At 44.7% G+C, this 12,188-nt stretch overlaps 1 protein-coding gene across 2 annotated transcripts; it reads right to left on the bottom strand.

Moving 5' to 3' along the window:
- Positions 1-1,040: 1,040 nt before the first annotated feature.
- Positions 1,041-10,282, bottom strand: pecam1a (platelet and endothelial cell adhesion molecule 1a). Of its 2 annotated transcripts, XM_021625394.3 has the most exons (15): positions 10,067-10,282; positions 9,904-9,927; positions 8,276-8,569; positions 7,689-7,970; positions 7,255-7,515; positions 6,824-7,111; positions 5,801-6,100; positions 5,328-5,609; positions 5,061-5,193; positions 4,816-4,886; positions 2,823-2,876; positions 2,635-2,724; positions 2,420-2,476; positions 1,554-1,582; positions 1,041-1,345 (listed from the first exon to the last, which is right to left on the bottom strand). In XM_021625394.3, the coding sequence occupies exons 1-15, from the start codon at positions 10,122-10,124 to the stop codon at positions 1,217-1,219; spliced, it is 2,352 nt and encodes a 783-aa protein (XP_021481069.3). In that variant the 5' UTR covers positions 10,125-10,282; the 3' UTR covers positions 1,041-1,216. The 2 variants fall into 2 exon arrangements, with proteins under 2 accessions (XP_021481069.3, XP_021481070.3); XM_021625395.3 differs by lacking the exon at positions 1,554-1,582 and having other exon boundaries at positions 10,067-10,251.
- Between the last annotated feature and the right edge of the window lie 1,906 nt (positions 10,283-12,188).

The following is a 12,188-nucleotide window of genomic DNA, read 5'->3' as shown; positions in this document are numbered from 1 at the left end:
CACAGCTGAAACGTGCACACACAAATAACTGAAACATAATCCAAACAAGGGACTGGGCTATCTCTAATGAAGATAAATGCTTCATCCTAAGGGCTGTGGTATACGTTAGACTGAACTGGGCATGTAGTTGAGAGCATTTAAGTGGGTGGCAGGCTGAGGGTGTTTAGCTGTGTTGTCGGGGTTTTATGGCTTTTCACACAGGGTTGGTCAGTCTTTCAACTTCCCTAAGAGCTTCCTGTCAAAAGACAAATCCACATGAGCTGGACTGTCAACAACATGTGCCATGACATTAATGAACGAATCAATCTCTTGTGGGCTATAGGCCTTTGTTATTCAGATCACCTTGGTGATGTCTCATTAAGATTTTTGAATAAACAAATACAATATAGCTAATATAGATGTTTAGATTTCGTGATCAAGGATATGTGATGGCACAGACCTTACTAATGTAATGTTGTTGTGTTCCCTTGGGCATGATAACTCCACTAGCCTTCCGGACTGAAGAGAGGTTCTGAAAGTACTGCAGTTCGGTGTACACCTTTGTACACAGACAATATAGCCTACACTTTAAAGTTTGTTTGTCTGTTTTTAATCTCCTCTGGTAACCAACTACTGAGAAAAGGAATGAAAGGATGGAAACTGAAATTGAAATGCATTGATGCTAAAACACAGTGGAAACCTCTCACATGAGTTCAGCAGTGTGGCACCAAGTTTCCCTACTGAATCGTAAGCAAGGTGCTGCCCTCCTCTGGTCAGGAGAGGGAGAGTGGTTTGCCTGGTCACCCACCAGGGGGTATTGACTTTCTTTTCTCATATTGTCACACTTCTCTACGGGGGTGTCACAGCGCATGACTGTCACTACATCCTGCAGGCTTCAAAGGTTTCCTTCCTGTCCATGGAGCTCAGCTCACAATGGAGGAAAATGTATTTGTGTGTATTTTCCTCTGGGTAACAACACACATCCTATGTGCACGTTCTCAGGAGAGATGACGGAAACCGTCAATAACAATTTTTTTCTCATTGAGACACAGGACAAGGTCTCCCATTCTGCTGCATTGTTTTATTCTCAATTCACAAAGGCATAATTACAGGCATTTAAAGACTGTACAAAAGGTTAAGAAGAAGATGTGTAAAAAATATAGAAAATATACAAATGCATTCAAATCAATAACAGCTCAATGGGCTGAATAAATCAGAGAATAATTATTGATGGTGGTCATTCAAGTTGTCCGTCTTGTTCTGACCCTTGTTCTGGTTCTGGCTCTGGTTCAGGCCGGGGTTCGTGCTCTGGTTCTTCTGACTCATGGTCATTGTGGTTTAACTGGGCATACTCAACTGAGCCTTGCTGAAATAGACAAAATAAAATAAAAATTACAAGAAGAAGCCAGTGTCTGTTTCTGTGTATTCCAGCAGTTTCCTCCTCCTGTGTTGAATCTGATTTTCTCCATAAGGGGTCCCTCTAAGACAAAACATAGTCATAAGGTCTATGTACTGTATGTAAAACAGTACTGTTACGTACATGAGTGTATTTGTTAATACATTGCTCTACTTACGCCGTCAGCTTGTTCGGACGCTGACTCACCTGTAAAAACAAGAGCAGGAGACAAGCTCAGGAAAACAACACCCTCCACCCAGAGCCTCCCCCTTCCCCAAAACAACACCCTCCACCCAGAGCCTCCCCCTTCCCCAAAACAACACCCTCCACCCAGAGCCTCCCCCTTCCCCAAAACAACACCCTCCACCCAGAGCCTCCTCCTTCCCCAAAACAACACCCTCCACCCAGAGCCTCCCCCTTCCCCAAAACAACACCCTCCACCCAGAGCCTCCCCCTTTCCCAAAACAACACCCTCCACCCAGAGCCTCCCCCTTCCCCAAAACAACACCCTCCACCCAGAACCTCCACCTCTCCTCAAGACTGACACCTTGGGCTTATCGCATTACAACCACTAATGTGTGTGTTACTAGTCAGTTTCCCTGCCGACAAGACCATTGTTTGACAATATAGAGGCAGGCCAAAGCCCATGATTGTTTTCTCTTCCCCTGCTCTGCAACATTGTTTGATACAAATACCATTGACATTTGCAAGGAGTAGGTCAATTACTCAACAATGGGCAATATGGTTGGCGTGTGGGTTCTTATTTCAGGGGTAAACAAGGGAGCAGTCTGTCCTCTGACCCTGTGTTTGGGTTGGATTGTAATAACAGGAAGTTCCCTTTGACGAGAGCAGGAAGTGGACAGCTGGCTAAGCGGCCGGCTTAACAGCACCCTCTCTCACTGACAATGCAGATGTTTAGAGTTAGGCTTGGCCTGGTTTCCTGCATGGCACATTTCTCAAACCCCAGAGAAGAAGCCCATCTAATTTGCTGTTTCTCAGTGTATATAGGGCTTCAGTGAACATTGAACAGGATGTCAGTCTTACCTTGATTCGAATTCCGCACTTCACTGTACACAGTGTCTGTGCCTTTCTTCACGGGGGCTAGAAATGCAAAAACAAATGCTTCATAGGGACATAATCAAAAAATGCAAGTGGACAGCTCATGATTATTTGTCATTAAGCAATAGATCAATAATAATGTTGCCATGCGTATTTGAAGCCTAGCACCTCCCAGCTAAGAGGATGGGTCAGTCTCTTACCTCTGGTGGGGTCTACCTCCTGGGGATGGACCTCAGTGTATTGTGGCTCAGGTACCTCAGTAGTTTCCTCGCTGGTCTGGTCGTCAGACTCTACAAGTCACACTTAATGTTAGACATGAATAGTCACATAGTTAATGCTCCTACTGTTGAAATGAAGGAGTTGACCTCATGAACTCTGGTAAACTCACCTGAGCCTGAGACGTGATCACTCCAGACGCTCCTTCCCATGACCCCAGGAGTGACTGCAAAACACAGAGACCAGGGGTCAGTCATACAGTGCCTTGCGAAAGTATTCGGCCCCCTTGAAATTTGCGACCTTTTGCCACATTTCAGGCTTCAAACATAAAGATATAAAACTGTATTTTTTTGTGAAGAATCAACAACAAGTGGGACACAATCATGAAGTGGAACGACATTTATTGGATATTTCAAACTTTTTTAACAAATCAAAAACTGAAAAATTGGGCGTGCAAAATTATTCAGCCCCCTTAAGTTAATACTTTGTAGCGCCACCTTTTGCTGCGATTACAGCTGTAAGTCGCTTGGGGTATGTCTCTATCAGTTTTGCACATCGAGAGACTGACATTTTTTCCCATTCCTCCTTGCAAAACAGCTCGAGCTCAGTGAGGTTGGATGGAGAGCATTTGTGAACAGCAGTTTTCAGTTCTTTCCACAGATTCTCGATTGGATTCAGGTCTGGACTTTGACTTGGCCATTCTAACACCTGGATATGTTTATTTTTGAACCATTCCATTGTAGATTTTGCTTTATGTTATGGATCATTGTCTTGTTGGAAGACAAATCTCCGTCCCAGTCTCAGGTCTTTTGCAGACTCCATCAGGTTTTCTTCCAGAATGGTCCTGTATTTGGCTCCATCCATCTTCCCATCAATTTTAACCATCTTCCCTGTCCCTGCTGAAGAAAAGCAGGCCCAAACCATGATGCTGCCACCACCATGTTTGACAGTGGGGATGGTGTGTTCAGGGTGTTGCTTTTACGCCAAACATAACGTTTTGCATTGTTGCCAAAAAGTTCAATTTTGGTTTCATCTGACCAGAGCACCTTCTTCCACATGTTTGGTGTGTCTCCCAGGTGGCTTGTGGCAAACTTTAAACTACACTTTTTATGGATATCTTTAAGAAATGGCTTTCTTCTTGCCACTTTCCAAAAAGGCCAGATTTGTGCAATATACGACTGATTGTTGTCCTATGGACAGAGTCTCCCACCTCAGCTGTAGATCTCTGCTGTTCATCCAGAGTGATCATGGGCCTCTTGGCTGCATCTCTGATCAGTCTTCTCCTTGTATGAGCTGAAAGTTTAGAGGGACGGCCAGGTCTTGGTAGATTTGCAGTGGTCTGATACTCCTTCCATTTCAATATTATCGCTTGCACAGTGCTCCTTGGGATGTTTAAAGCTTGGGAAATATTTTTGTATCCAAATCCGGCTTTAAACTTCTTCACAACAGTATCTCGGACCTGCCTGGTGTGTTTCTTGTTCTTCATGATGCTCTCTGCGCTTTTAACGAACCTCTGAGACTATCACAGTGCAGGTGCATTTATACGGAGACTTGATTACACACAGGTGGATTGTATTTATCATCATTAGTCATTTAGGTCAACATTGGATCATTCAGAGATCCTCACTGAACTTCTGGAGAGAGTTTGCTGCACTGAAAGTAAAGGGGCTGAATAATTTTGCACGCCCCATTTTTCAGTTTTTGATTTGTTAAAAAAGTTTGAAATATCCAATAAATGTCGTTCCACTGCATGATTGTGTCCCACTTGTTGTTGATTCTTCACAAAAAAATACAGTTTTATATCTTTATGTTTGAAGCCTGAAATGTGGCAAAAGGTCGCAAAGTTCAAGGGGGCCGAATACTTTCGCAAGGCACTGTACAGGACACCGGTCACATCCAATTGGATGAAACATTCATTGCTTTGCCATATTAGGTATGCATCCCCTCACCTGCTCTTTACCCTGAGCCAAGCAAGGAGGAAGGAACACACAGAATGGAAAGATGACATCCTGAGAGGATGAAGGGTTGGAGCAAGGTTAGGGCTGAGATGGTAGGCGTCTGCAAGACTCTATAAACTTTCTATCATGGGCCAATGGTTTAGTAGTGTGAAGTCCTGACAGCAGATATAGGTTCTACTGTACAGTAAATCAGTAGACAGATCTTACCATTGGCAGCCTCATTGACTTCTCCATGGGTCAGCCTCAGAGTCTCGTCTGTTTTAGTGCTTGCTGGCTTCCTGAGAGAGGGGGAACAAGAAAACACAATGAACAATGAAACAGGAAACTCCTATATGGCCTTTATCGCTTTAATATTCACATCTTCCCAAACAAAGAATTGTGCATCACTGTACATTCAATGGTTTGTGAATAGACTATGGTAGGATGATGAAGTCAAAGCCAGGCCTACTCACACTGACAGCTCCACTGTTCTCTCTCTTCTGAATGGAAGAAGGCATTTCTTAACGAGGATGATGATGATGAGAGACACTGTGAGCAGGATGCAGAAGGCTGCGATCAGCCCCTTCTTCCAGCCAGCCAACTTCACTGCAGACAGCAAGGTTACAGAGGTTACCTCAGGTCAAGTTCAGCCACAGTGGATTTAGCTAAATGACTTCTAGTCACACACCAGTGTGTTTGTGTGATAATATTTTCATCTGCAAGATCCCTTCCCCTCTCACCTCCAACAGTGACCATGGCACTCCTCTGGCTGTCATTGGATGGGTTGTTAGTGACGCAGTAGTATCCGCCTCCATGCTCTCTACTGACACCTTGAAACGAGTGGGATAATCGCATGTCATTGGTGGTCTTGGACAGCAGGGGCAGGGCACTCTTTGTGTGATACCATGTGTAGGTGATGGGGGGCGTGCCCCGCTGGACAGTGCAGGTTAGGGTCAGGTCCTCCCCCTCAGCCACGTCCCCCATTTTGGGTGTCACGGTCAGTACTGGCCTGGACACTGGCTCTGTGGGGAATTAATGTTGTTGAGTCATTACAGTAAATCTACTATGTCATCAGTTAGACTGACTGTACCAGCATCTCCCTTTTATAAACCAGAGCCATATGTAGGTGTGTGTATGTATATATGTATGTATGTATATATGTATGTATGTATACATTTGGTTCTGTTATAAACAGGTGGTGTGGCCAACTCACCTATGATGGTGGCAGTGCGTCGGAGGTGCTCTCCTGAGCTCTCCATGTAGGGCTGACTGGGGTTGTTCTCGGCTTTGCAGGAGAAGCTGTGGATGTCAGAGCTCCTGTCGATGGAGGTGATGTTGAAGAGGGCCAGATCCCAGGGTCTGCGGACCACCCTGAACTCAGCTTGTCTGTGGGGGCTCAGCAGGGTGTAGGTAATGGGCAGACTACCGTTGTCACTCTGACACTGGAGCTGGAAGGGCTTGCCCAGGATCAACCTGCCCCCTACCACGCTCAGAAGAGGGACTGACACAGGCACTGACAGAGGGAGAGGGGGAACAAAAAAGAGAACGAATAAGACAGAAAGCGACTAGAGAAGAGAAAAACAGTTAGAAAATCAAGCACATGCAATGTTTGAGAATGTTGAATGAGAGTGTTTTTAAGAGTGTTTTGACCCCATCCACTGTCACAACAGAAATTACACGATTGTTATAAGGCTGTTATTGCATCAAATGGTTGTTTTATCCAACATAATAAGGGGTTGTTAGAACACTCATCTATCTGTGTGTGTTAAACCTAACAAGGCCACATTCCATAGCATGATTAGTGTCTGTGTGCCTGTCTGGAAGCTACCAGGGAGAGATGGCTCGGGGCCAGACCCTGGTTTCTACACAATGAGAAGTTTTTACAGCAGATACTTATAATTCACAGCAGACAGTATCTTTCAAACAAATCTTAAACTTGTAACCCATTCCATACATCTGTTGTTTGTCATGTAGACTGAAGGGGGTGTATCTCGGCTATAAAAGACCTTTGTATCTTTGTCTCAACGAATCATCTGAGGGTGATTCGTCAACCAGCCATCATTATCTTAGGGCACTCAATCAATTCACTTTATATGTGTGTGTTGTATTGACCTGCTCCCTTATTAATAAGTGAATAAAGATTCAGTTTAAGTATATCTCTGACTTGTGTGATAAGTTTGTCTCTCGTCTTTTGAAAGTAAAGAAATTAACCACCACACCACACAGCGAGACTCACCTTTTGCCTTGAGGACAATCTGTGTGCTGTTTTTGAAGATCTTTTTGGTTTGGCCTCTTCCTTGGGCTTGGGCCTGGCAGGAGTAATTTCCATTAAGGGAGGGGTGTGCTGTGGCACTGTAGTTCCCTCCTGATGTCAGTAGGACCTGGTTCCTGTACAGGGAGTACTTCACGTCCCCAATGTTGATTCTCTCATGGGAATAGCGGTCAGTATCACAGTTCAGTGTGAAGCGCTCTGTCTCAAACACCTCTCTGGGCTTCATCGCCAGGACTGGCTTGGAAAACAACTCTGTGGGAATCAGACAGAAAAAGCAGAGTGTCAAAAATTAAATTCAAAGATACTTTGGCATGGCGAAACATTAAATTAAGTTAGAAAACGCTCACACGCTGTGGCCCAACCTTTTACAACACAGTCAGACATCCAAGACTTGCCTTTGACTTTGATGCTCTCATAGGCTTCTTTCTGCACATTGCCTCTTTCCACCTTGCACACATACTCCCCAGAGTCCTCTGCCAGAACTCTGAGCGAATGACTAAGACTAATGGAGGCTGTCTTAAGCACCCTCTTGTCCTTGTTCAGGAAGACCGTCACATTGGATGGGGGGTTCACCACTCGACAGACAAACTCGACAATGTCACCCTCAATCACGTCTTTACCAGGAAGAATGTTCATGACAGGTGTGATGAAAAGTTCTAATGATACAACAGAAGAACAGGGAAACTCTTTAACCCAACATTTATTTTCTTACAGGTGATCAAATCTTGAAGCACACAGAAGCATAATGCCCATAGCTACTATAAATCTGAACCGGTACCTTCGAATAACAAATGCAACAGTTATAGTCAGCATTCAACCCCACTCTTACCTTTGACCATGACCTTGACAGTGTTACTGTTGTTGGACCTCCCAGCGTCAGGCAGCATGGTGATTTCAAAGTAACAGCGCAGGTGTTTGTCCCCAGCATGCTTCAGCTCCAGCCTGGTCCCCACTGAGTTCCCAATGGCCCTCACCTGCTTGATCTTCTCCTGGTCCTGGTAGAAGTGGAAGAGCAGGGAGCCGGACTCATCTGGGGCGCTGCAGGTAGCTGCCACCTCATCCCCCTCAAACAGGATCTGGGAGGTCACCTGCAGCACAGGTGTCTGCAAGCCTGTGGTCGAACAATCAATGTCAGTCACTAGGATGTCGCATACCATGCATCATCAGGAGGAAAATACTTGATACTGTATGTACCTACATATAATGGATTACAAATTAAATATTTTTTATTTTATTGAACCTTTATTTAAAAAGACAAGTCAATTAAGAACAAATTCTTATTTACAATGGCGGCCTACCCCGTCTAAACCCTAACCCGGACGATGCTGGGCCAATTGTGCACCGCCCTACGGGATCTAGAGATCTAGAGAGTTTTACCAGAAAGTCAATATAATCATGGATCCATTTCAGCAGTACCTGTGACTGTGAGTCTGTGGGTTCTGCTGCCTTTGCTCTTGTCTTGAACTATGACCTGGCACTTGTAAGTGCCAGAGTTGGCAGCCCTGGCCGGGTTGAGCTGGTGAAGGACCGCAGGTTCGGTGGTGTTTTTGGAGTAGACCAGGACATCGTCTCGCAGGAAGTTGAAGCTGTGTGTCATGGGGTGGGACTGGTCATGGCTGACGCTGACCTCACAGTTCAGGTTCATCAAGGTCCCACTGGTTACCTCACCACTTGGGTCCAGTTTGAGTGTCACACTATCTATGGTGAATACTGGACAAACACACACAGACACACAAAGACACAATGACATCCAAGGCTAATGCAAACTACTATTTGGGGTGCAAAATAACTAAAGCTAAATGGACTATTCTTCAAGACTAGCCAGGGAGTTCCCTCTGTGCTTTACTCCAGTCCTCCAGACAGAGGAAGGCCCTTCCCTGGTGCCTGGCGGCCCTCCACAGTAAGCAGGAGGTGTGCCTGGCGGCCCTCCACAGTAAGCAGGAGGTGTGCCTGGTGGCCCGCCACAGTAAGCAGGAGGTGTGCCTGGTGGCCCTACACAGTAAGCAGGAGGTGTGCCTGGCGGCAATCCACAGTAAGCAGGAGGTGTGCCTGGTGGCCCTCCACAGTAAGCAGGAGGTGTGCCTGGTGGCCCTCCACAGTAAGCAGGAGGTGTGCCTGGTGGCCCTCCACAGTAAGCAGGAGGTGTGCCTGGTGGCCCTCCACAGTAAGCAGGAGGTGTGCCTGGTGGCTCTCCACAGTAAGCAGGAGGTGTGCCTGGTGGCCCTCCACAGTAAGCAGGAGGTGTGCCTGGTGGCCCTCCACAGTAAGCAGGAGGTGTGCCTGGTGGCCCTCCACAGTAAGCAGGAGGTGTGCCTGGTGGCCCTCCACAGTAAGCAGGAATTGTAGGAGGAAGGAAAGGAGGAAAACACTTTAACAAACACAGACCAACTGTCCCCTCCCCTGGGAGGTCTGTGGCCTTTCCTTGGCTCCTGTTCACACTCAATACCAACAACATTATTGGGCCTGAGCTGACACAACAAAGTGTTCCACATCCTCCCTGGTAATGCTTTTAGAATAGGTAACACATACAGCTCAGCCATGCAGGAGAAAAGGCTGAGACCTGAGCCAAAAGTACTTTGGAGCCAAATTTGTGACTGAGCCTTCGGGGAATAGATACGGTCTGTTATTACAGTTATATGCAACCAGCTCCCTCTCAATACCCCACCAAGAGCTCAGAATGAACTAAGTTGCTGAGAAAAATAAAACCATTACAGTATCTGAGAATGTAGGTGGATCAAAGAGGTTCAACATCTCAGAAGCTCGTTCACATGCTGACACAAAACAATGAAACCAGCTGTGTATTCCGCTTCAAATACCTTCAATAAATCGAATGAAAAATATGAAAATGTCAAGGAAGCCAGACGCTCACAATACCCATTTCCTACAAAAATAACTATTTTGTGTGAGGCATAAAAATAGCCGCTTATCAACCGTAGATAGGACCAACTGCCCTCAAACTGTCTCTATGCTGGGACTCTTCCAGCTCTATGGTGCATTTATTAAAGTGGCATCAAACACAGAAAGTAATTGTATCTCATACTTACATGACTGAGCTCCTGCCCTTTGCCCTGTGAGTGGAGATAGGTGGAGGGAGACAGAGGAGGAGGAATAAGAATAGAAAGCAAGTGATGTGAGAGACAGACATACATATGAACTAAAGGTAACCTATCTGAGCTCAGAAAGTAGAGTAGAGTGCTGGATCCTTACAGAGGGTGAGCAGACAGGTCAGCAGCAGCAGAGGCAGGTAGAGTGGTGGGGAGTCCATCCTTAGTGATGACACTGATACAGCACCACAGCCAGGAGCCAGAGTGGCAGGCGCTCACATGGGGACAGGGGAAGAAGGGAAAGACGGGCCGGGCCACAGGGAATGAGAGGTGGAGTATGCAAGAAGCAGGAAGGCGGAGAGGGCGGGGCATAATTGTCTATGTGTGTGTGTTACGCCTTCGTCTTATCATTGGCTTTCTTTTTGTTTCATTGACCAGGAAATGACCGCTGCTTCCTCAGGATATGCAAGTTCCTAAATGTAAAGTGCCTTGACTTACCCCAAATTTTTGTTGTGCTACAGCTTGAATTCAAAGTTAATTAAATAGTTTTTCCCCCTCACCCATCTATACACAATACCCTATAATGGCAAAGTGAAATTTTTGCAAATTGATTGAAAATTAAGTACAGAAATATTTAATTTACGTAAGTATTCACACCAAATGAGTCAATACATGTTTGAATCATCTTTGGCAGTGATTACAGCTGTGAGTCTTTATGGGTAAATCTCTAAGAGCTTTGCACACCTGGATTGTACAATATCTGCCCATTATTAATTTCAAAATTCTTTAAGATCTGTCAAATTATTTGTGGATCATTGCTGAACAACCATTTCAGGTCTTGCCATAGATTTTCAAGCAGATTTAAGTAAAAACTAACTCGGCCACTCAGGAACATTCACTGTCTTTTTGGTAAGCAACTCCAATGTAGATCTGGCCTTGTGTTTTAGGTTATTGACCTGCAGAAATGTGAATTAATTTCCCAGTATCTGGTGGTGGAAGCAGACTAAACCAGGTTTTCGTCTAGCATTTTTTTCTGTGCTTCATTCAGTTGATTTTTTTATCCTGAAAACTCTCCAGTCTTAACGATTACAAGCACACACATTACATGAGCAGCCACCACTATGCTTCAAAATATGGAGAGTGGTACTCAGTAACGTGCTGTATTAGATTTGCCCTGAACAAAAAGTGAATTGCTTTGCCACATTTTTTGCAGTATTACTTTAGTGCGTTGTTGCAAACAGGATGAATGTTTTGGAATACATTTATTCTGTACAGGCTTCCTTCTTTTCACTCTGTCCATTAGGTTAGTATTGTGGAGTAACTACACTGTTGTTGATCCATCCTCAGTTTTCTTCTATCACAGCCATTAAACTCTGTAACTATTTTAAAGTCACCTTCGTCCTCATGGTAAAATCCTCTCTGGCAACTGAGTTAAGAAGGCTGCCTGTATCTTTGTAGTGACTGGGTGTATTGATACACCCTCCAAAGTGTAATTAATACCCTCACCATGCTCAAAGGGAACTCAATGTCTGCGTTATTCATATTTTTACCGATCCACCAATAGGTGCCCTTCTTTGCAAGGCTTTTGAAAGCCTCCCTGGTCTTTGTAGTTTAATCTGTGTTTGATATTCACTGCTCGACTGAGGGATCTTACAAATAGTTGTATGTGTGGGGTACAGAGGTAAGGTAGTCAGCCAAAAATCATGTTAAACACTATTATTGCACAGAGTGAGTCCATGCAACTTATTATGTGATTGGTTTAGCAAATCTGGACTCCTGAGCGTTTTTAAGCTTGCCACAATAGAGGGGTTGAATACTTATTGACTCAAACATTTCAGCTTTTCGTTTATTTATTATTATTTGTATATATATATTCAAATCATAATTCCACTTTGACATTATGGGATATTGTGTGTAGGCCAGTGACCAAAAACATCTACATTTAATCAATTTTAAATTCAGACTGTAACACAACAAAATGTGGAAAAAGTCAAGGGGCATGAATACTTTCTGAAGGAACTGTATTTGTTATTGTCAGTAGTTGAGTATTAATTAAGCCTTGCCTGGCTTTGTTAGTGTACATAGAGGGATGAAGTCATGACTTCAACAAGTGTGGATTTTAGCCAGTAGATAGGACCCTGGTTGATTGGCAGACATGATATGAAAGCCAAACCCATAGTTCATTAAAGCCAAACCCATGCAGGAGTGTGATGAGTGACTACTCAATGTAGTCTTTGATACCACCTGCTGTTAATCTTCCAGCAACACAGCAGGGGTTCATACAG

The sequence above is a fragment of the Oncorhynchus mykiss genome, chromosome 12 (genome assembly GCF_057628025.1).
Source record: "Oncorhynchus mykiss isolate SJ-2025 chromosome 12, ASM5762802v1, whole genome shotgun sequence".
Classification (NCBI taxonomy): Eukaryota; Metazoa; Chordata; class Actinopteri; order Salmoniformes; family Salmonidae; genus Oncorhynchus; species Oncorhynchus mykiss.
Note: the sequence above shows the minus strand (reverse complement) of the source record. Positions and strands in the feature narration are given on the sequence as shown.